This window comes from Berghia stephanieae, chromosome 6, assembly GCF_034508935.2.
Source record: "Berghia stephanieae isolate SIO BIC M18660-M18661 chromosome 6, UCSD_Bste_1.3, whole genome shotgun sequence".
Taxonomy (NCBI): domain Eukaryota; kingdom Metazoa; phylum Mollusca; class Gastropoda; order Nudibranchia; family Aeolidiidae; genus Berghia; species Berghia stephanieae.
Window position 1 is genome coordinate 26315721 of NC_088365.1, and position 25000 is coordinate 26340720.

General features: G+C 36.5%; 2 protein-coding genes across 5 annotated transcripts in view; one reads left to right on the top strand and one right to left on the bottom strand.

Moving 5' to 3' along the window:
• LOC144974758 (5-aminolevulinate synthase-like) overlaps nt 1-21210 on the bottom strand; it is a 50991-nt gene extending 29781 nt beyond the window's left edge. The window contains exons 1-2 of one of the 4 annotated variants that reach the window (XM_078917988.1): nt 6027-6073; nt 5386-5606 (exon numbers count right to left, since the gene is read on the bottom strand). The gene's annotated coding sequence lies outside the window, so the exon portion shown is untranslated. Of the gene's footprint in view, nt 1-5385; nt 5607-5982; nt 6074-19130 lie in introns of those variants that run through there. The other 3 variants (XM_078917990.1, XM_078917989.1, XM_078917987.1) reach the window with 3 other exon arrangements.
• LOC144974757 (laminin subunit beta-1-like) overlaps nt 19879-25000 on the top strand; it is a 116169-nt gene continuing 111047 nt past the window's right edge. The window contains exons 1-2 of the mRNA XM_078917986.1: nt 19879-19996; nt 20560-20858. Of these exons, the coding sequence (XP_078774112.1) occupies nt 20810-20858 (49 nt within the window). The 5' untranslated portion in view covers nt 19879-19996; nt 20560-20809. The remainder of the gene's footprint in view (nt 19997-20559; nt 20859-25000) is intronic.

Genomic DNA, 25000 nt, shown 5'->3' on the forward strand with positions numbered 1-25000 from the left:
TGACAATCAAACATAAATTTAACCCCAAGGAAAGGTCACACTGAAGGTTTGTTGGTGGAGAACAGGGGGGGGGGGGGGGGGGGGGGGGGGTTGTGTATTTATTTTTTATAGATGACTCAGCATCACATAGTTAACAAATAAAACATGAAGTGAAGGAGAATTTGAATTCTGGAATCTTGAAAACAGAATTAAAAATAGAAAGAAAAAGATTGGTCATGTGCCATGCTCATAAATTTTGTTTACAATCGAAAAGAAAAGAAAAAAGACAGAGGGAAGGGGAGAGATAATTTTCTTTTTAAAAAAAAGAAAGATTGACTGATATATATATATATATATATATATATATATATATATATATATATATATATATATATATATATATATATATATATATATATATATATAATATATATATATATATATATATATATATATATATATATATATAATATATAATATATATATATATATATATATAAAATATATATATATATATATATATATATATATATATATATATATATATATATATATATATATATATATATATCTTCTTCTTCTTCCTTCTTCGTCTTGTGGAAACCTCCAATATTGTCGAGGATCACTCCACAGTTTGTAGTGTTTTACATTTTAAACATTAAAACTCTGCACATAATACTAAAACCACATAGATTAAAAAGTCACGTTGTGAACTCCAGCAATCGCGTGAAGGCATGCTGGCAACCGTTTTCAGCCACTTCAGCTGGGAGGCTATTCCATAATCGGGCAGTGGAAGGGAAAAACGAATACATGTGGGCGTCTGTTTTTGATTTTGGGATGGTTACTCTTGCTGTGTGTCCCCTCGTATTTCTTGTGCCGATATCTTTGATGTCGTTTGGAAGTTTAAGGCACGAATTTTTGTAGTAGATCTTGTGGAACAATTTAAGTTTATCTATCTTTCTTCTCTTTTCCAGAGGTTCAAGGCCAATCCGTTGTGATATTTCAGACGCACTTGAGAAAGGATCGAATGTGTTTGTGATGCGTCTTGCTGTTTATCTTTTGATGTTTTCTAATTTGTCGATGTTTGTCTTTGTATATGGGTCCTAAATTGAGCTGCCATTCTCCAAAATTGTTCTAACAATAGTTTTAAAAGCAATGGTTTGAGTTGTGATTGGGCATCTTTTTAAATTGCGGGTGATGTAAGCGCTTGTTTGATTTGCCTTTGAAGCCAGGTGACATATGTGGTCATTCCATTTGAGTTTTTTAGCAAACTCAATGCCAAGGTATTTTGCTGTCTTTACATGTTCCAGGTTTTGACCATGAAGTTGGTATTCAAATGTTATAGGTGCTTTCTTATTTGTGATGGTTAGAACATTGCACTTTGATACGTTAAATTCCATTTGATTTATTGTTTCCCATTCTTGTAATTTAGCTAGATCGTCATTTAGTGTTTTGCAGTCGTCTGTTGTTTTTATCTGATTGTATAATGCTGTGTCGTCAGCAAAGAGGCGCACTTTTGACCTTATACCTCGTGGAAGATCGTTTATGTACACTAAAAATAGGACGGGCCCAAGGACTGAGCCCTGAGGTACGCCCGATGTCACCATCCCGATAGTGGAAGTCTCGCCGTCGACAAGAACTTGTTGGGTGCGATTGTCCAGAAAAGTTGCAATCCATTGTAAGGTTTTGTTCCTGATACCAACGTCATACAATTTCTGGATTAACCGATGGTGAGGGACCTTGTCGAAGGCCTTGGCAAAGTCCAGTAGTACTAGATCAATTTGACCACCTTTATCAATAGCAGCTGACAGATCATGTGTTAATGATAGAAGTTGAGTTTGACATGAGTGGTGCTTCCTAAATCCGTGCTGTTCATCACAAAAAATACTGTTAGTTTCGAGATATTCAGTTATTGAGGATCTCACTATATGCTCCAACAGTTTGCAGCAAATGCAGGTTAATGAAATTGGACGGTAGTTTTGAGCCCTGCTTCTATCACCTTTCTTTCGATGGGTTGGACAAGAGCGTGCTTCCAAACAATTGGTATGTCTCCCGTTTCAAGAGAGAGTTTGAACAAATGTGTGAGGGCATGTGCAAATTCGTTACTCAATATCTTTAAGAGACGGGATGGTGTTTTGTCTGGGCCACATGCTTTCTTTGGATCTAGAGTGGCGAGGAGTTTGGAAACGCCCTCTACTGTCACATTGATTTCGGCCATAGTGTTGGAATCGTTTTCTTCGCCTTGTAGTTGTTGAGTGGTAATTTTGGTATGAGCTTTTGAAGCAAAAACAGAGCCGAATTGGTTATTAAGTATGTCTGCTTTTTCCTTTGCATCAGAGTATAATACACGATCATGCTCAAGGGGCGCTATACCAACCGAATCGCACCTCCTACTTTTTATAAATTTCCAGAGCTTTTTGTTTGAGTCTTCACTAACAAGTTCCTTAACATGATTATGATAGGCCTTTCTACTCTCTTTTTGTGTTTCTTTTTTCAGTCGGGCATAATTGTACCAGTCTTTCTTACTGTTGGACTTTCTCGCTCTGCTCCATGCCTTTTGTTTCCGTCTAGATAATCGTTTGACGGTGGTGTTTATCCATGGTTGGTGAAATTTCCTTGAGCTTTTCTTCGTTGGTACATGTTTGGTCATCATTTTGTTTAGGTGGTCGTTGATGGCAGTCCAAACATCCTCAGTGCTTTCTAGATGTTGATTAATTATGTTTTCACTAAAAAGACGTGTTTCTGTCCGCATTTCGGCGATATTTGCCTTTTTCCAAATAGTAATAGGGTGTGATTTTTTTGTGATTTTGTTTGCTTTGATAGTGCTTTCCGTGATGAGAATGTCATGGTCACTAATGCCTGGAATGGTTGTACACTTGACAATTAAATTTGGTCGATTTGTGATAAATAGGTCGAGGATATTTGTACCCCTTGTATATATATATATATATATATATATATATATATATATATATATATATATATATATATAGAGAGAGAGAGAGAGAGAGAGAGAGAGAGAGGGGGGGGGGGGGGGGGGAGAGAGAGGAGAGAGAGAGAGAGAGAGAGGGGGTGGAGAGAGAGGAGAGAGAGAGAGAGGAGAGAGAGGAGAGAGAGAGAGAGAGAGAGAGAGAGAGAGAGAGAGAGAGAGAGAGAGAGAGAGAGAGAGAGAGAAGTAGGGTACTTTTGTTTCCACCAATAAAAAAGGAGAAGAATTACGACTAAATCGACATAAATGTGCGACTTGAGACGTGCTTGTTGTCTCGTCGTGCATGGCGAATGATGAGGTTGATGAGAAAGTGGAGAGGAGGAGGATGAAACCGTATATTTGTCTTAGTAAGTGTTTTACCAAAAAAGAAAACTACATAAAAAGTGTTTCTCAGACGTACTTGCTGTCTCGACGTGATGGCGAAAGATGAGGTTGATGAAAGTGGAGAGGAGGAGGAGGAGGCTAGGCGGAGAAGGATGAGACAGTATGTTTCATTTGTGTTTTTTTTTTAAATGAGCTTTATATAGCGCAATATCCACTAAGTGTGCTCAAAGCGCTCTACAAGGGGTACCTGGTCAATAGCAACATTTAACCTGTAGGACGGGACAGCCGCCTGTTAGGCGATATTACAATTTCTCGGAGAAAGACAACGCTGTTAGGTACTCATTTTACACCTAAGTACGGTGAGAGAATGTGAGTAAAGAGCCTTTTCCAAGGACTCAACCATGCGCCGAGCAAGAGGCTCGAACCCAGGACCTTCCGATCCGAAAGCGAGTGTGTGTGTGTTTTTTTTCTTTTTAATGAGCTTTATATAGAGCAATATCCACTAAGTGTGCTCAAAGCGCTTGGTCAATAGCAACATTTAACATGTAGGATGGGACATGACGCCTGTTAGGCGATATTACAATTTTTCGGAGAAAGACAACGCTGTTAACGGCCAGGTACTCATTTTACACCTGAGTACGGTGAGAGAATGTGAGTAAAGAGCCTTTTCCAAGGACTCAACTATGCGCCGAGCACGAGATTCGAACCCAGGACCTTCCGATCTGAAAGCGAGTGTCATACCACTAGACCACACATACCAAAGGAGAAAACTACAAAAAAGTGTTTCTCAGAAATAATAGCTGTCTCACCGTGCATGGTGATGATGAGATTTAAATGAAAGTGGAGAGGTGGAGGAGGAGAAAGAGGAGGACGAAGAGACGGTATATTTCATTTGTATTTTACCTACGAAGAATACATATTTTATTTTTTTTCTTAGACGTGCTTGCTGTCTCGTCGTGCATGGAGATAATGAGGTCAATGAAAGTGGAGAGGAGGAGGAGGCTAGGTGGAGGAAGGCGAGACGGTATATTTAATTTGTCTTAAGTGTTTTACCAAAGGAGAAAAGTACATAAAAGTGTTTCTCAGACATAATAGCTGTCTCATCGTGCATGGTTTAAATGAAAGTGGAGAGGAGGAGGAGGAGGAGGAGGAGGACGAAGAGACGGAATTTTTGTTTTACCAAAGAAGAAAACTATACGTCAAAACGTACATACCGAGTCTATATCGAAATGTTAAACGTGGTTACTGTCTCGTCTTGCAAGATGGTAAAGAAATCGTGGTACGTGAGAGGGAGGAGGAGGAGGAGGAGGAGGAGGAGGAGGAGGAGGAGGAGGAGGAGGAGGAGGGAACGGCAATTTAGTATTTAAGCGTTTTACCAAAGGAGAAAACTGTGAAAAAACTGTATACATATCATAAAGAACAAGATGCACATTAGTACGATGAGTGCTGTGAGAGAATGTGCTTAAAGAGCCTTTTTCGAGGACTAAACTATGCGCCGCTCAGAGCGGGACTCGAACCCAAGACCTTCCGATCGAAAGACGAGTGTCATACCACTAGACCACGTATCCTCACTATATAAACGCTCAAGTATATGTGATGCGAGAACTCTACCATATGAGCTATCGGGACAATATAAAAAATCAATAATTCAAAAACGATGCAGCTGTTCTCTGTTAAATAATTAAAACCGCTAATTGATCTCGCTAAATAATAATAACAACAACAATGATGATAATAATAACAACAACGACGACGACGACAACGATGACGATGATAACAACAACAACAACAACAATAATAATAATAATAATAATAATAATAATAATAATAATAATAATAATAATAATAATAATAATAATAATAATAATAATAATAATAATAATAATAATAATATTATTATTATTATCATTATTATAAGAGAAAAAGTAGTAGTAGTAGTAGAAGAAGAAGAAGAAGAAGAAGAAGAAAAGAAGAAGAAAGAAGAAGAAGAAGAAGAAGAAGAAAGAAGAAGAAGAAGAAGAAGAAGAAGAAGAAGAAGAAGAACAACAACAACAACAACAACAAAAATTACAATAATAAGACATATCACTTACCACTACAAGAAAATGGTCAAAAGTTTTCGAGAAAAACACAACAAGAAAGTTCCGTTGATGATGAGAGTTCTGTCATGAACACTTGAGTTGTCACAGTCATAAAATCTAACACACCAAACTAACATTTGACAACTAGCCAACCGACTTAGCTACTCGTACTACTAGAATGAACAAAATCAATATTATTGTTATTATTATTATCAAACTGTTCAGAGAACAACCTGGAGTTGAGACATGATACAGAGCATTTGCAATGAGACGTGCTACTGCTAACGTGGCTTTTATAATATATTATTATACAAAAGTTGGGCAGAATAACTTTTAACCAGTTAACTACCGTACTCTGGAAAACTCATATATTTTAAAAATTTGGCCAGAAAACCCGTCCTCCGAATATCAATCGATTTAAATGACCCTCAGCTTGGCCAAAAACTCTCAAACCCGAGACTTCACGAACTCTTCCATAAGTCACAAGTTTGAGAGTTTTGTTGACAATACGAGGGTCATTTAAATCGATTGATATTCCAAGGACGGGTTTTCGGGCCAAAGTTTTAAATACACGAATTTTTAGCAGAATATGTGCTGCAGGTAACTGACTGGTTAAAGGGAAATATGAGGAGCGAGTGATTTACAAAACAGACCACGTAATATAATGTTCGCTGACTGGTAGGTAATAACTTCGAGGCGATAGATGACTCTTCTTGGTGAACGTGTGGTGACAGTTGGGGGACCGTTTGCAAACTGCGTGGGCGTGGCTGACTCGACGAAACCAGCAGTAGTAGTAGTAGCAGAAGTCAGGAGCGATTGATGTATAGATAGTTCGAAAGTGACGCCACTCAGGTCTTTGTTATTATTTTTTGCCATCCGCGTTTGTGAGTTATTCTCACTAAACTGTATTAACCAGACTATAAAAGTTCATGGTTACATACAGTTTTGTGTGTTGGTCCGTTATACTTCCGGATGGCAATGTTATAAGCTTCTTAGCCAAGCGCATACTATCTATATATGCGTTTGGGTAAAATCCTCACAAATTCCGCCAGCCTGATATAACGTGCCAACGGACAAAACTGTGTGCACGCAGCCCTTGAACGTTTACTTTCTGATTGATATAACCCAATGGCTTTCTAACAAGCTATAGATAGAATGCGCTTGGCCAAGGAGTTCACAACATTGCCAGCCGGAAGTATAACGGACCAACACACAAAATCTGTGTAACCATGAACTTTTATAGTCTGGTTAATACAGTTTAGTGAGAACAATTCATAAACGCGGATGGCAGAAACAATAACAAAGGCTTGAGTGACGTCATCTGCATACTATCTATAGATAGTATGCCGATGACGTCACTCAGGTCTTTGTTATTGTTTTTTGACTCCGCGTTTATGAGTAATGCTCACTGAACTGTATTAACCCGACTATAAACGTTCATGGATACACACAGTTTTGTGTGTTGGTCCGTTATACTTCCGGATGGCAATGTTATGAGCTTCTTAGCCAAGCGCATACTATCTATAGATGGAAATAAGAGGGGAAAGACTATTCTAGCCTTGATGTGTTTTGACAACATGCTCAAGTTACGCCGGTTTGTTTATCCATTCCAAGTTCATGCGAAAGAGAGTAAATAAAATTTATAAATGAATGAATGAATGAATAAATAAATAAATAGTTTGAGCTATGTCGATAAACAACAAGTCGCTCACGCCTTACACAAAAAAAAAAAAAATCGATCAAATCACAAAGTCACAACAAAAAAAAAAAAACAAATAGAAATCATGTTCACAGTTCAGAGGAATCCCCCCCCCCTCCTCCCCCACACACACGTACGTGCGTGCACGCGCGCAAACTCACAAAATTTGTATATTCTCATACGTCACGACCGCTATGAAGGATTGACTCGACTAAACTAAAGAAGAATAAAAAAAAAATACAAAAAATAAATAAATAAATAAAATAAATAAATAAATAAATAAATAAATAAATTAATTAAATACACTATGCCCTTCCGCTACATAAGATACCGTCGCCTAGGCATTCCACGAAGGAACATAGACAATTCATCAAACAAGATGTCTGATGTCAACAGGAATCACCCAAGTTGTCCAAGTGAGCGAATTGGGGGTTAACAATCTTACCCAAAAGCTAAAGTGCCACTCGGTCACGTCTATTAATAATAATAATAATAATAATAATAATAATAATAATAATAATAATAATAATAATAATAATAATAATAAATAATAATAATAATACTACTAATAATAATAATTAAAATAATAACAACAACAATTTTGTTTAACCCCCCCCCCAAAAAAAAAAACAACAAAAAACAACATAACAAACAAACAAAACAAAAAACCCCCAGAAAATAAACACAACAAACTAACAGCTTCCAAGAGTTAAAAAAATGAATGTAAATACACAATTAAACGATTGTTATCATATCATAACTGGATTGGTGTAAAAACACTCTCAAAACACGGGCCAATATATTATCAATTCTATTATATTCATTATATATATATATATATATATATATATATATATATATATATATATATATATATACAATATATATTATATATATATAATATATATATATATATATATATATATATATATATATATATATATATATATATATATACATACAGACAGCAATGTCAACGAGGAAAACTATTTTTGTACCCAGCTATAGAAACTACACCACACAGATTGTAAAGAAAAATTATCAATACAGATAGATAATAAAAGTTAACAATAATAATATTATATTTGGGGGGGGGGGGGGGGGGGGGGGTGCGGAGAGCGTACAAGCAGATCTAAAGCATCCGATTAATATTGTAAGAAATTCGGGATCCCTATTATTATCCTGCCGGACAAAAAAAAAACACACACACACACACGTTTAGCAGGGACAGGCAACTCTGTCATTCTCATGTCAGACATTGTGACGAGTAGGAAGTTTGACAACTGGGAAATAAATCATCTTATTAGGGCTTGGACCGAACCTCCCATAAAAAAAAAAACCCAACACAACAACAAAAAAAAAAAAAAAAAAAAAAAAAAAAAACCAAAAAAACCCGCCTCCTCCTCCCACCAAAAGAAAAAAAATATAATAATAATAAAATAAAATAAATAAAAATAACAATGAAAGAAAAAAAAAATCACACACACACACACAAAAAAATACCAACAAACTGACATCTGAACAACCAAGCATGAGTCCGGCCCTCATCTTTAAAAAAAACCCTACAAAACTACAGCATGAAAATACTATGGAATTGAGGCAAATTCGATTCAGCCACAGAGACATTTCTGAGAAAAAAAATAAACACGTAGTGAACATCGCACTTCGTGACAGCACAACAATTTCCACTCTAACCGTTTGGATTACCATAGAATAGAAAGTTAACGATTACGCTCCCAGACCTACAAGGATCGACGAACAATGAGGAAGAAAACGAAGATCTGCTGTCCTCGGACACATCTTCGTTTTCTTACTCGTCGTCCGTCGATCGTTGTAGGTCTGGGACCGTAATCGTTAACTTGCTAATATCACAATATACGTGTCAACTGATAACAAAGCGGGATGATTTCATCACATAAAGATGATAATATATTGAAAATTAAACTTTTATAAAGCGCAATATCCACTAAAAGTGCTCAAAGCGCTTTACAATGGGTCCCTGGCCAACAGCAACATGTAAGACGGGACATGAGTAATTTTTTTGGCTACTTTTCAAAATTGGAAACAACAAATGTATTAAAAATGATCGTGTACAGAGATAGTTATTCAACTACCATTAACATGTAAAAATTAAGAATATTAGCTTTGATACTACGCCTTTAATTGGTCTCAGAAAAATGTAATAAATAGGCATGGGGTAAAAGTAACCCAGGGTGTACTACGGATATAGTCGTTGTTAGGGTTGATAGGGTAATAGATTATTCCGAGTCATTGTTTTGTTGTTTGTTTTAAAGGGTTTTACGGCGCCTGCAACACATTGGGGTCATATCAGCGCCAGTAAAAAGGAAGAAAATGGGATAGTTAAAACGTTCTAGACTTACAATTAGAGTACCCAAGAAAAAGTAAGACATAGGGGAATTTGTTCATATAGGGAACATGTGTAGATTCCAGAGCACTCTATCAAAGTACTTAGTTTGAGATCACCTAAAAATCTCACCGAGACACCAGCACAGGATCCCACTAAGAAGAATACACTTAACTGCCTACAAATCATATGTTAAGGATTTTAAAAATAACAGTACATAACAGAGAGACGATTTACAATGAAAAAAAATTATCATCTCCCCAAAAAACCCCAATATATTCAACTGTTTCCTTCCCAGCCAAGAACCCCGGCCAGGGACAAGACGAATCTCATTCCAAGACAAAGACAGGCAGCAATTGGGGAAACGGATATAGGGGGATAGATGACACAACAAGTACCTCCCTGCCCACTATGGGGGGTCAGGAACCCCACCGAGCATTTCGAGTCAGCACCGATTAACATTGGATTACTAGATTAGTATTAGATACAAATAATAAAATATAGTCATTCTGTTACCGTGACAAAGATGATATGGATACGACACCCAGGCAGATCAGTAGCAGCCCAAGACAGGGAACAAAACACATTATGACACTAGTTCGGCAGTAACACGAAATAAAAAACAAAAGTAAAGAGAAACTAAAAAAAAAAAGATAAAAAAAGAACAAATTGACGAAAAAATGACAAAAAAAAACCAAACAAAACAAAACAGAATAAATATATAAAAAAAAAACAAAACAAAAACCCAAAACAACAACAACAACAACAACAAAAAAAAAAAAAACAACCTAAAAAAGACAAAATTAAAAGAATACAAACAAACAAAAAATACATGGCACAAATTTGGGATAAATGAAGAGGATGGATTGACGGGAGGCGGGGGAGCGTGAAAATTTAATGATTGTGTTTCAAGGATTTTTTTTTTTTTACTATATCAATGGGATTGTAAGATTAATAATTTATAAGGGAAAGTTTGTACAATATCATCGTTTTTCTTTCATGTAATTGTATATGGGTGTATTTGTATGCAGATAGAAATGAAAAAAAAAAAAAAAGATATAGTATAACCACGAAATAAAACCCAAAACAAGAAAAAAAAAAAAACAGCAACCTCAACAAAGGGAGTTAGCATCAAGGTTGCCGTACGCGATTTCTATATATAGAAGTAATGTTCTTGAAAGAAAAATGCTAAAACCAAAATAAAAACTACTCTTTTTTTCTTCTTACCATTATCAACGTTTTTTTTAAACTCGGAATTTCAGAGACATTGAAGGAAGAGCAGGAAGAAAGAGAGAGAGAGAGAGAGAGAGAGAGAGAGAGAGAGAGAGAGAGAGAGAGAGAGAGAGAGAGAGAGAGAGAGAGAGAGAGAGAGAGAGAGAGAGAGAGAGAGAGAGAGAGAGAGAGAGAGAGAGAGAAGGGGGGGGGGGGGGCGTTTCCACCAAAATCGGAAGGTTTGCATTATCTATCACGGAGAGGAAAATTGGAATAAAATACAGAAATATTTAAGAAGGGCGGGAAATCACTCACACACACACGCGCGCAGAGAGAGAGAGAGAGAGAGAGAGAGAGAGAGAGAGAGAGAGAGAGAGAGAGAGAGAGAGAGAGAGAGAGAGAGAGAGAGAGAGAGAGAGTAGTAGTAGTAATGGTAGTGGTAATAGTGGTAGTAGTAGTTGTTTGTTTGTTTTTAAGGGTTTTACGGCGCTTGCAACACATTAAGGTCATATCAGCGCCAGTAAAAAGGAAGAAAATGGGATAGTAAAAGGTTCTAGAATTACAATAAAGCATCCAAGAAAAGGGAAAACAAAGGGGAATTGGTTCAAATAAGAAACAGGTGTAGATTCCAAAAGCACTCTATCAAAGTACTTAGTTAGATCACTAAAAGTCTCATCCAGACACAAGCACAGGTCCCCGCTAAGAGGAACACACTCAAATGTTTTACAAATCATATATAATATAAAGAAAGCATAATACAGTGCATAACAGAGAGATGATTTACAATAAAAAAAATATCATCTCCCAAAACTAACTATACATTCGACTGTTTCCCTCTTAGCCAGGGGATCCGGCCAGGATCAGGACAAAACCAAGTAATCTCATTCCAAGACAAAGACGGAAAGCATGTTGGAAAACAGATATAAGGGGATAGAAGACACAGTATGTCCCCCCCCCCCCCCCTGCTCACTATGGGAGGTCAGGAACCCCGCCCAAGTAGTAGTAGTAGTAGTAGTAGTAGTAGTAGTAGTAGTAGTAGTAATAATAATAATAATAATAATACACATTTATATAGCGCTCATTCTCGTGTAAAACACAAGCTCTGGGCACTTTACAATATAAATATCAATTTTAAGTGAAAAAATAAAAAAATAAAATAATAACAACAATAACAATTCATAGCCAAATCAAGGATTCATATAGAGTCAAGAAAAACAAATACAGTAAAAATGTGTCTTGAGATTCTTTTTAAAAGTAGGTAAAGACTTGCACTCCCTCAGACCACGTGGTAGTTCATTCCAAATCTTGGGGCCGAAACAAGCAAACGATCTATCACCAAATTTTGTTCTTGATCTTTTTTCCGAAATTTTCGTTTGGTCATTACATGATCTTAAAGTGTAATTTTCAAATTTACACATGACCACGTGATCTGTGAGATATGCCGGTGCTATACCAGCCAAACACTTATAAACAAGACACGCTGCTTTGTAATATGTGCGCTTTTCAATGGGCAACCAGTGGAGAGAGGCCAACAAAGGGGTTGCATGATCAAATTTTTTTTTGCCAAAAACTAATCTTGCTGCACTGTTTTGCAGTAGTTGCAATTGTTTAATAGAAGCCTGAGGCAAGTTGACAAGCAGCGAGTTACAATAGTCTAGTTTCGAAAAAATGAGGGAAACAACCAATGTTTTACATGTTCCAATTGCAATATACTGACGGATCGAACTGATTTTCTTCAATTGAAAGTATAAAGATTTACAGAGAGCAGAAATGTGAGCTGACATTTTCATTTCTGAATCAAAATAGACACCCAAATTTTTCACAGTCTTTGAAACTTTGATCTTTTCACCCCCAATCAACACCTCAAGACCATCATTCACCTTCAACTGCCCTCTATTTCCCACAATCATCACTTCTGTTTTTGACTCATTCATTTTCAACTTGTTTGCATCCATCCACTCTTTCACATCCGTCACACATTCTTCCACACGTTTCACAATATTTTCGAGATTTTTAGTTTTATCAGTAGCATAAAGTTGCGTATCATCTGCATAGAGATGATAGCGCAGCCCATGACCAGTGATGACATTAGATAATGGAGAAGTATACAAAACAAAAAGAATTGGACCCAAAACAGAGCCTTGAGGAACACCAAAAGACAATGTATGTTGACGAGAAAGTTTATCTAAAATCATAACCTGTTGCTTTCTGCCATCTAAATAAGATTCAAACCACTGCAAGACAGTCCCAGACAAGCCAAAGGTTATATTAAGTCGTTTAATGAGAATACCGTGATCAATAGTATCAAATGCAGCCGAAAGGTCTAACAATGTCAGAAGAGAGACAGAACCTTTATCTAAAACATCAAGCAAATCACTCGCAACACAGCACAGAGCAGTTACTAAGGTCATTTACATTGAGATTTTGCTTTTTTATGAGAGGCTTTACAATTGCATGTTTATAGATATCTGGGACTTGTCCTGAGATAAGTGACTGATTTATAATATAAGTTATGCAAGGTAACAATTCAGGAAGACATAATTTCAAAATATTAGTTGGTAAAGGATCTAAATCACATGACTTCGAGGAAGATGAAAAAATTATTTTAGAAATTTCTTCTTCAGTTGTTTCTTTAAAACAAGAGAATCCCTGTGAACCCGAAAAAGGGTGGAAATTTATATCTTCATTTTGCACGAGGTCCAAATTGTTCCGAATTTTCGATATTTTTCCCGAAAAGAAATCTGAAAATGCATCCGGCTGCTTTTCTACCGGGATATTAGTGGGTAGACACATGCCCTTTTCTTCCCCTAAAAGTTCCTTTGAAACAGAGAAAAATTCCTTAGTGTCCCTCACTGATGACAGTTTTGTGTTATAATAGTTTCTTTTTGCTCTTTTGCAGGTGGTTTTATACTTATGCTTTTTTGCTATATATATCAGCCGGTCAATCTCAAGGCCCGATTTTCTCCACGATGCCTCTGCATTCCTTTTTTCCCTTTTGGCAGTTTTTTCACTCTGGTTAAACCCCGGAGACGGTTTCCTGGAATTTATTATTCTAGTTGTCTTTGGCGCATGCCTGTCGATGACGTTGCGCAGTACCTCGTCTGTTTTCTGTGCTGATGGTATATCCATTCTTCCTAGTTCCTCTGACAGATTGTTTTTGAAGGAACTAATGTCTATTTTTTTGGTATCCCTAGACACTATCTTGACTTTCTTTGCTTTCTCTTTGATGCATTTGAGAGTTGCCAGAATCAGATTGTGGTCTGAAATTTCTTTTTTGATATTTTTAATTGATTCAACAAGCGAGGGTGTGTCAATGATGAACCAGTCCAAGATGTGCCCCAATCTTTGAGTTGGAGAGGTCACTAACTGAGTGAGGCCATGTTCATTCAGCATATTTTTTATAATTTTAACGAGACTATTCTGATCAACATCAAACTGAATATTAAAATCGCCGATATAAATTTTTCGCTTATTTGATGTGTCTTTTGATACAAAATCTGAAAATTCGTCAGCAAAATCATTCTGTCTCAGTTTGTTCTTTTTGCTTGGGGGTGGTCTGTAGATACAAGTGATTAAAAATGAAATTTGAGGGTAGATCAATGTGGTTTGGACACACTCGAAACTTTTGAACGAAATTGGCCTGTTTTGTATTTTAGACGAAAGAGCGTGTTTGTATATGATGGCGATCCCCCTCCTGATCGTCCATTTCTTGGGAACGATTCCATCTTGTAGCCGGGAGGTGTCATTTCTTTCATTATAGGTTCATCACCGAACTGACGCAACCATGATTCAGTTATATATAGAATATCGATATCGTGTTGATCTATGACATCGATTATATCGAATGTCTTGTTTCTCGATGACTGTGCGTTAATATGGCCAATACAAATGTTATGATTTCCATGACTTGGTCTTGTGTCATTTGTCAATATTTTTGTTAACGTCTGTGGTGGTCGAGTTGAACGATGACAGTTCACTGGACGTCGCGGGACTGTTGTAGTAGTAGTAGTAGTAGTAGTAGTAGTAGTAGTAGTAGTAGTAGTAGTCGTAGTGCGTCATTCAGAAGGGAAACAACTGGTAAAATAAGAAATATCTGAAGTTTTTTTTATCGATTGTTTCCCTTGATTGCCAACCAAATTATTACCACTGGCATGCCTTTTCTAAACACGTGTGTAACCATGACAATAAATGGTGTTGTGCTCTGTATTTTGATTAAACCATGTCATGAGGTCACATAATGGTCAGATATAAAAAAAAAAAAACAAACTAGAAAATGTCTGAATGATGGGCTTAACATTACAAAATAAAATCTTTGAGGAAATGATAAACACGATAAAAATGAGGGGGAAATCTTACACAATACAGCCTCGGAGATGAATTTATAAGTTATAAGATGAACACTCATGGAATGGGGGTGGCAGAAGTTGGGGAGATAATCAAGGAAAAATTTATGTGGTAAGTAAAGAAACAAAAACAACTTCCCTGAATGTGTCTTTTTGTTTTTGTCTTTAAAACCCCTTATTGATATCATCGCGGTATATGTTTTATATATGTAAATTTTGTATATTTATTTGTAACGTGCATTGAGCATCACACAGTGATGAAAACGCACAATATAAATGCCTTACATTATTATTATTATTACAATTATTATAATTATTATAATAGTTAGCCACAAGTTAAGATTTTTTATACAACCCTTCTCCCTCTCCTCCAAATAGATAACTGTAGGAAATGGAATGGAAGTTTTCAATTATTATTCAACAAAGAAATATAATGTATAAGTGTGTCTGGTTGATTGATATGAAGCTTTCATTATGGGGCAGTGGAGCTCAACGGTACTGTCTTTGCTTCGTACCGAAAATGTACCGAGTTCGACTACCCGCCTCATTGTGTGGCCTTGAGCTAGTCACACCTCGCACTAGCTCACTTTGTGGCGCTGCACTGTGGCTGACGTCTGGATTATTCCAGTCTTTCCTTGGAATAGACCCTTAAGAAAAAATTCCCCTTGGGAATGAATAAAAGGAATTTACTTATTCATTTATCCCACTTCAAGCAGCAACATTTTATTCATCCATTATAATATTCTTCGAGAATAACTTCTCCTCCAATTCAAAATACATGATTCTTTCCTGAACATTTCACAGTCGTTTGATATGGAAAATAAACAAACATTACGGTCTGAAGGCGAGTCGTACTACAAGAACACTTTGCTGTATATGTGATACATAAATCATTAAAAGCTTTATTTCTACATTGAGAAAAGATGTTGGATGCAGACCCACTAACTACTACGAAAAATCTGTAGAATTGCGAAATTTCGGCTCCAATTTCAGAACTGCATGAGTATCTATAAGTTATTAAAACTTTTTTGAAAATGAAAGTTGATGTCAGGCTACATAATTTTAAGGATTTTGAAGTGTTATTTAATCCTTGTAAGGGTAAATTATTGATTTTAATGTTAAGTATTGTGATGGCAATTTCTATCTGCGACCTCAAAGCAGCCTCACTAATTGAATAATAATAATAATAAATACTACTACTACTACTACTACTACTACTACTACTACTACTACTACTACTACTATTAGTAGTAATAATAATAAGAAGAAGAAGAAGAAAAATAATACAGTCCACTCCGGATAATCGCAACACCTTGGGATCTGCGAAAATGTTGTGATTAACTGAAGTTGAGTTTCCAGTCCATTATTGCAACATTTTACACATATAGGGTAAACTCAAACCAGATGTAAACATTGTTCTTAGTCCACCACATACTGAGCAATATGATTGAAATAAAAAACATATGGTAGCCCTGTATATGTTTTTTCAAACAAAAGCAGCTTTGATGAAAGTCAATATCTTTTTCAGATTTGATTAACTTTCACTCTTTTGTTCTCAACATTTTTAAGATTCAAAGAGATTAGCCATGATGAGAGACAATAAGCTCTCACCAAACTCGGTGGTCACAAAGCACAGTTGTCATTCCCAAAACAAAGGATATCTCTTTACAACTGTCATTGTCTACCTGTTGTAAAAATTGTACCCAGCCCCCTTGCCTCCTATTTAATGGCCACAGATGACATCACGAACCCATTCTGCAAATACCCGCCCTCTTTTGTCTATAATAGAGTGGTGACACACTAATGCCGCATTAAATCCTGCTCACTCTCGATTTTTCAACCTGTCACGATTTCTTACATGATGAAATTTAATCATGATATTTTGATTTCTTGAATTTACCACCTGTTGAGGGCGAAAATTTGTTGCAATTAACCAAAGTTTGTTGCAATTAACCAGTGACGTTTATATAGAATTAATTATATTTCTTGGGAAATGTTGCGATTAACCGAGTTGCAATTATCCGGAGTGAACTGTAGTAATAATAATAATAATAATAATAATAATAATAATAATAATAATAATAATAATAATAATAATAATAATAATACTATGGATGTCAATGTATGTATTTTATGAGATAACTATGGAAATCAACATTTATCATCATTAATCAAAAGGTTCAGATTTTCCCTACTCGACTCACCAAAGGACTATAAAAAGTCAACTGTCTTTGATGTGTATGGTTTGAAGATGACATTTACACAATTGTGGGTCCGAAAACCAAAATTATTATGGTATCATTGTTGCAATGCAATGGAAATACTCTCAAACCAACCCAAAATATTGTCCAATACAACAGTGTTAAATCAGGCTCCCATAATTGGATGCAATAGTCATGTCGCCCAGCAATGGCGAGCAGTGTGGTTCTAAACAAAGAAAATCTGTACTTTTTATTCTTCATGCTGGCAAGAACTTTTCATATGTCATGTGATCAGAATGTATAAAAGTCAAAGCATAATCAGATTTATATAATGTTTTTCTCCTCTGGATACACTTTTATGCTCATCAGAGAAGTATTTCATAAGGCCGTCCGCCATTGTTCCTATAGTTTAAAGCCAGTTACTAAGTTACTATACGTCATTACAGGGGAAGTGCTGTCACGACCGTTGAAGCGTATTACATACGGTTAACAAATCTCAAAATGTGTACCTGGTTTTATTACATACGGTTAACAAATCTCAAAATGTGCACCTGGTTTTAGAGCAATGTACCCTAAACGATTGGTTCACTAATGATCCCTCTTCAGGAGTCTTTCCACGAGTTCCTAGCAGTGAAGGGCAAAAATACCATTGGAAAAAAATACACAAAGCCCCCCCCCCCCCCCTGGAGAACCCCAATCCTTTATATAGATATAAATAATATAATAAATAAATTGTTTTTAAAATAGATAAAATTAAATAACCAAATGAAGCCAGTGCTAGAATCTTGTGGAAAAACACCCCACTCTTCTAATATCAACATTCATTCACTCTTCTTCTTGTTATTCACTTGTTGTGGTCACAGTTGTTGTTGGCACTGATGATGGCTGTTAATCTAAGTGCTTACCTAATATAAAATTGGGATTGTTTTTTCCTGCTTCTTTCCTTTTAACTAAGGAATGAGAACACAACTAATCGTCATCAAGCAACTAAATATGAAAAGAGAAAATGAGTGAGTGAGAGAAAGAGAGAGAGAGAGAGAGAGAGAGAGAGAGAGAGAGAGAGAGAGAGAGAGAGAGAGAGAGAGAGAGAGAGAGAGAGAGAGAGAGAGAGTCACTAAAAAGCTAGTCCGCAAAGGAACTAAAGCTGCCAAGTTTTAATTAATGTATCGAATTTTTATTTTGTCACAATAAGTTAAAACTTTCCCCAATAACAACCTCAAGTCCAACTTCATATTCCAAAAATGTTAAAAATGGTGAGGAATAGCCTATATGAATGACAAACCAACGAAAAGATGTGCTGCAACTGCAACGAATATTTTCCAAGCGATGCCTAGAGAAGCTGTGTGTAAATCTGGGGCTGAGTGAGGAACATCCCTCAAAGTAAAAAAAAAAAAAAAAAAAACAGAAAAAAAACCACAACTTTGCTGATGGTCCTCACTCAGTCCCAGATTTACATCCGGCTACACTAGGCATCACTTGGAAAATATTCGTCGCAGTTGCAGCACATCTAATTGAATAGGGTAGAAATCGGGTCTAGACGGAGACGCTAGCCTGATCAGCATTACAGACATTACACAATTCGCCATTATTCAATTCTGTTCATATATTCATAGTCCCTGTGCACAAATTTTTAATTATAGAAGTGACGGCTAATAAGGTTTAACAATGGATAACAATTGCAATCGAACAATAATACAATAATGGTCAAAAAGTAAATTTGGCACTACACTCGGAAAACGATTTTGAATTTGAATGACATTTTTTGTCCTCTGACTCTGACCCTGGTCACGTAAAAGTAAAGTGTAATGACATGATTTTTCGTCAGTTGATTCTTGCTTCAAAAGCAATTGAACTATCTATTAAAAATGAAGATGGTCTTATGCCATATTAAAGCCTACACCTATAGCAATAATATGTGAAAATGTATTGGTGCTTACCTTTATGAGACTTGAAATGAAATTGTGTGTTTGCACTTGGGGGCATGCAAGTGTACGATTTGTTTACATATCAAAGGTCGGTGACAGTCATGACTTTTAGAAGAAATTTCGTTTCACAACATCAAGGAAGTGACGTCAAAGTAAATCAAAATTTATGCAAGTCTGATATTGGCCTACTGACCCAAATAATCTGCTGTTCTATTATTTGAACAAAATAACATGTTGCATTACAATTTGTCGATCAAATATATTCATTGTTTTAATACATTTTCCCCATTCACCATTCCAACATTTTCCGTACGTTCCGCAAGGCTTTTCTCTCTTCATAATCAGATTTGTCCTGTAATTGCAAACAAGGCCATAAACTTAAGGCTGTTCCCATAATAATAATATAAATCTTAACCGTTTTCTATTTGGATTTTATCAATCCAAGCAACTGCTCTCTTCGACTTATTCAATAAATAAATAGTTAAAAACACACATCAGATGCTTTATATTTCGATATGTAGCTAAACTTTTCCTCACTTTCTTCCTAGTTTAGTGAAGTTATCAAACTTTTATCTTGGCTTTTATTCCAGTCATGTCTGCAATGAATCACTATAAATAGCTCAGACAAGATTGAGATCGGGGGAGTCGGTGTGTGGTGTGTTGGATTTCTCGCCGTCAGTCTTTTTTCCCACAACACACCCCGCTGAAACATACATACACACACACACACACACACACGCACACAGAGACACACACACACACACTTCACTTTGCTTCTCTGCTTCGGTCGGATTTGGATTGTTGATTGTGCCAGCAGGCAGCGCAGTCGTGTGGACCAACCTATTTCTTTTCTTCGGAAAACTAGGATAAAAAGTTGTGTAAGTTGTATATAAAGTTTGTTTTAGGAGTTTTATTGGATGTTTGTTATATATTTCACTGATTGCTATTGTTGATTTAATTCACAATATTCGCAGGTGTGCAAATATCTTGGGAGAAAGAGGGGTACAACTTGCCGATTGAAAACTGAAAAGTGCATTCCGTTGGGTGGCTCGCGTATCGAATCAAGCAGTTCTTTAGAGGCTAGAGGGAGATTATTGAAAATTCACTTTAAAGCGTTTAGAATTTAAATGCAAAAGTCTTGATTTTTGAATGTCAGTTTTGTATGCAAGACTCAGCAAATACCGTCAAGCCGAGTCCATATCCAAAGCAGATGAATTTCATTTCTTTTCCATTTCTAACCGCCTACAACACCGGGGCAAAAGTAAAAATAAACTTTTAAAAATGATCGGTATTTAATTCAGATGTTTGACTCCCTGCATGTATCTAATATAATTATCTATAATATGGATTGATAATATTTTAAAATTGTTTATGACGCTAAGAAGTTTCAGTTGTTATATTATCGTTATCGACTTTTTAACTTTGTTTTTCTATTCCACAGGTCAAGCATGCACATGCAATTCACAGTTATCTCACAACGCAACGGATTATTATGATATGAGCCACTGGTTTTGAGAGCTTTCTAAAGATTTTGATAGTATCTTCATTCAAAATCAAACTAGAATCCTCTCCGTTGTCTGACGACGCGAGAGAAGACCTTTGTTGAAAAAGAAGGAGTAAAGACCTAAAACACATCTTGTTTTTTATTCTTTGAATGGATTTATTGTGACACATCAACAAGATTTCTCATAATGGATAGATCTTTTCTCTTGTTTTCTATAGCCTTCTTGTTTCTACATGGTAAGTTGCGTTTTTTTTTTGTTTACTCATTTTGAGTCATCCCCATTTGCCATCTGTCATCCATATAAATATGGTAAATCACATGACGCCAGAGCAACATGTACATATACGCAGGCCTGACTGATAGCCGAACACAATTATGGGCCTAGTTTAACATTGTTGTAATGGCAATGGGCATTATTTTGCGTCATTTTTTTTTTAGTTTTCCAACACAACAAGGAGTCCATAATGAATTGGGTTATCAGACCTTCAAAGAAGTGTACGTCGGTTTAGAGTTATTATTTAATTTGTATCCCTATTGGAATCCATTCTATTTCACATTTCAACATGCCATGGCGTTACCTTTCATTTTGAGAATCAGATCTTGCTCTCTTTGGTGCGGACAAATAGAGAATGTGAAAACAAAGCATCATCTAAATGACACCGCTATGCTCTATTATCAAAAAATCGTAAATTACAATTATCTATACAGATGGTGGATTTTCAATTCAGTCTACACTTTCACTTTCGTGTGTATGTGTGCGGGTTTAGTAATTAGTAAGGAACAGGGATATTGTTTTCTTGCCCAAGGGAAAATATCAGTAGCCTTTCTTTGAGCATTGACTGGTTTAAGAAGAGTGTAGATCTATTGATTGGGTGTGTTTTCAAAACTCTATAATTAATAATAATAGATCTTTATTGTCCATAAATATGGCAATTTGTCATTTAGTTACACTTGTTAAAACGTTATATGATAACTATAACCTTGAACAGATATTTCACTCTTACTTATTTTCTCTCTCTCTCTCTCTCTCTCTCTCTCTCTCTCTCTCTCTCTCTCTCTCTCTCTCTCTCTCTCTCTCTTCCTCTATAACGTCAACAGAGATCTTATCAATGCCACCTGTTGCACCATAGTAAGAGTTTGATCTGAAAAAGTGTGTATGAAACACTGCCAGACAAAGCAAGAAAGATAAATACAAGAACCCCCACCCCCCAAAAAAAGTCTCTCTCGACTGGGGATCGAACCTCATACCTCATGATTTGCTTAGCACTGTACGTTTTCATATCTTACACCAGTACCAGTGCCTGCTCCCTAATTTCTCAATTTCTCATGGTGAGAATATAAAATAGCCTACATTTTCTTGAAATTTTTGCCCCTATTAAATGTTGAGTGTATGTTTCTCGAAATCCCAGTTTAAGAATTATCTGCTTCCACTGAGGAATAACTTGTGTGTGTGTGACCAAACATACCGGCATTTAGACTCAAACATTCAATGTCGATACCGTGTATAGTATTAGGATGGTCGCCCCAAATCGTCTATCTGTTTTGCAAACTACTGCTGTCCACTTAGAAACAACATGTTTCCGAAATCCTGTTGTTTTTTCCTGGCACTACCTCATGTTACTGTTACGTACTCGTCTTAGTGGACCCTCATCGTGTTTCTTTGGCCGTGGGATGATAAGTAGTGTCCAACTTTTATCAAGTATTTCCTCTTATCTCTAAGTACTTTAGTAGGGTTTATCCAGTATACTCAATGACCACACAAAGAGAGGAGGTGGATTTGTGTGTGTGAGAAGAGAGAGAGAGAGAGAGAGAGAGAGAGAGAGAGAGAGAGAGAGAGAGAGAGAGAGAGAGAGAGAGAGAGAGAGAGCAATGACAAATTGCGCAGTCTTATCCCCAAATTCAAGCGCTTTATCCTCATCGCGAGAATGCTTTGCATAATCAACATCACAGGCTTTTTTCTATTGATGTCTTTATTTTTAAAAATAAAAAAGTATGGGTAGCTATGTCTCCTTGGATCTTGCGATGTAACTTGACATGGAAAGGAACTAAATACATCGTACACACAATAATTATGCCTTTTGGTCAAGTTTGATTCCCCGCTAACACGACAATGATAGTTTATTATTATTTTTTTTTTGAAGGAAGTGTCATTTGTTCCGACTTTATTGAAAATCCACGTTCTTAGCTCAATTTTTTTCTCTTATAGAAGGAACGAAGTTGACATCACTCGGCTTTGTTATTGTTTTTATACAGCCAGTTGCCTGCTTGGTTCTCGCTTAAATTCTATCAATCAGACTATTGATTACGTCAAATGTTACACACATGATTTTGTGTGTTTGCCAGTTTTATAGGACTGACGGATGTTGTGAGTATTTTACCTAAACGCTTACGCACGCACAACATCTATACGACTGCCATGCTTGTTTGAAAATGTTCATTTGTTGTTGGGTTTTTTTTTTTTTAAATCTCCAATCACGAATTATTTTGTGCGATGAGACAACGTTACTACATATTTCGCATGCACGAAAACCGAGCTATAGGTCAAGTGGCCATTTGGTCCTCGCAAGCTGAAGTCAAGATGACAAACTCTTGACCATTACGTGGTCATGATCTCCCAGGAAGTCGCCCCTTTTAGTTTGGCTTTTGACGTATTTGAGTGAGATTTTTGATTATTTTTATTAATTATTATTATTAGTATTGACTTGGTTACCACTCCCCATCGCTCCCTTTCCCTTTGACTCTGTCAAACATATCCATCAACAAAGCGTTATTACCATGCTGTCGGCGATACATGATACAGGGAATGGAAGGAGTGAGGGGAATGAATGCTACGATTTCCTTTACAAGACATTTATTTGCTACTTTCCTGCTTTTATTTACTTGACTTATTTGATCTTTCTCATCTTTCTGACCTACTTTCCGTGTCTGACCTGTGAGAATGTCTGACTTGGCTGTTCTCAAAAAGCAGTTCGTGTTCCTCTCTTTGTTTTAACAAATAGCGGTTTACGGGACGTGTTTATTTATTTATTATTATTTTAAAAAATCTTATTACATATATATTATATATAATGGAAGAAGTTAGTGGGTGCTGTTACTGATTTTGTTTTCCACGTGTTCTGTAATATTGTCTTCTCTCCGCGTGAATTTCACGAATAGTCTCTCTCGGTACTTAAATTGTATGAGCAGATTCTCTCAGTACTCATTTAACGTAACGAGACGCTCTCAGCTCTGTGAAGAAGTAAGATACAGATAATGTATGTACAGGTAGACTTCGCAGTATGTAGTTATGTAGTGTGTGTTGTTTGGATTTTTTGTAGAATATCTGTTTAGATTTACTGAATGAATGAATGAATGGGCCATGGGCGCGGTTGTAACTCTTCCCTGCTGGAGGTGTTTTATGTAATGAACAACGCACGTGGTAACCGGTAGCCCGCCATGTGTTTGTATTTAATGTGTAGGAATCTAAACGTTTAGCTTTTATATATTTAATATATGCTCGCAATTTGCAATGGCAATGCCTCTACGGTTGAGGAATCAAAGAGATATTATATTCCGAGGCGTGCGTAGTATCGGGCTATTGATTGTTTGTAATCGTTTTTTGACATTAAAATCAAATTTAAATCTCGTTAGCATGGCCATCGTTGTAAAGCGATGTGAGCAAATTTAGTGGAAACTGCCCTATATAAAAGCTCAATTGTTGGTACTTCTCTATCAACTTGGTGTATTTCTATGGAATTCTAGCAATATTGCGCCTCGTTCTTAGCCTTTGTACCCTTCTCTAGTTTGCTATGGCGTGGTTAGGTGGGGTTACGACAGCGACATCTAAATTATAAGATGTGGATGGTTTACAATGGTTGCAATCTGTTCGCCGCTGCGAAGTTTTTATTCTCTGTTGTCTTCTGGCACTTTCCTACTCACTTCATTTCATGTTATTATCAACTACATAAGTGCCTGCTCCACTCGCTTTTCTGAATTAAAAATTCACGCCAAATACGGGAGGATACTCAATCAGTGTCTCAATCGTTTCTATGTTACATGTTTGTGTTGAGAATATTGGCGATTAAGCTTAAATGCTGGCCAACTAACTCCGCGGCGTTTGTGTGTGTTGAACCCGTGACCTCAAGAAGTCGGGGAGAGAAAGCTCTAATAAGACTAAGGTTAGAAGCGACTTTTTATGGGGTCGTGGATCGCTCATACGGTAAAGCCACGATCTCCCCGGTCAGGCGGAGTTGTCCTACCAGTAAGGTCGCGGGTTCGAACCCCCATCCCCGCCGCAAAAGTTTTATTCTCTGTTGTCTTCTTTCCTACTCACTTTATTTCTTGTCAATCTGTTGATTGAAACCCTGGCGCCGGTGCTATACCTTAAGGCAATTAATGG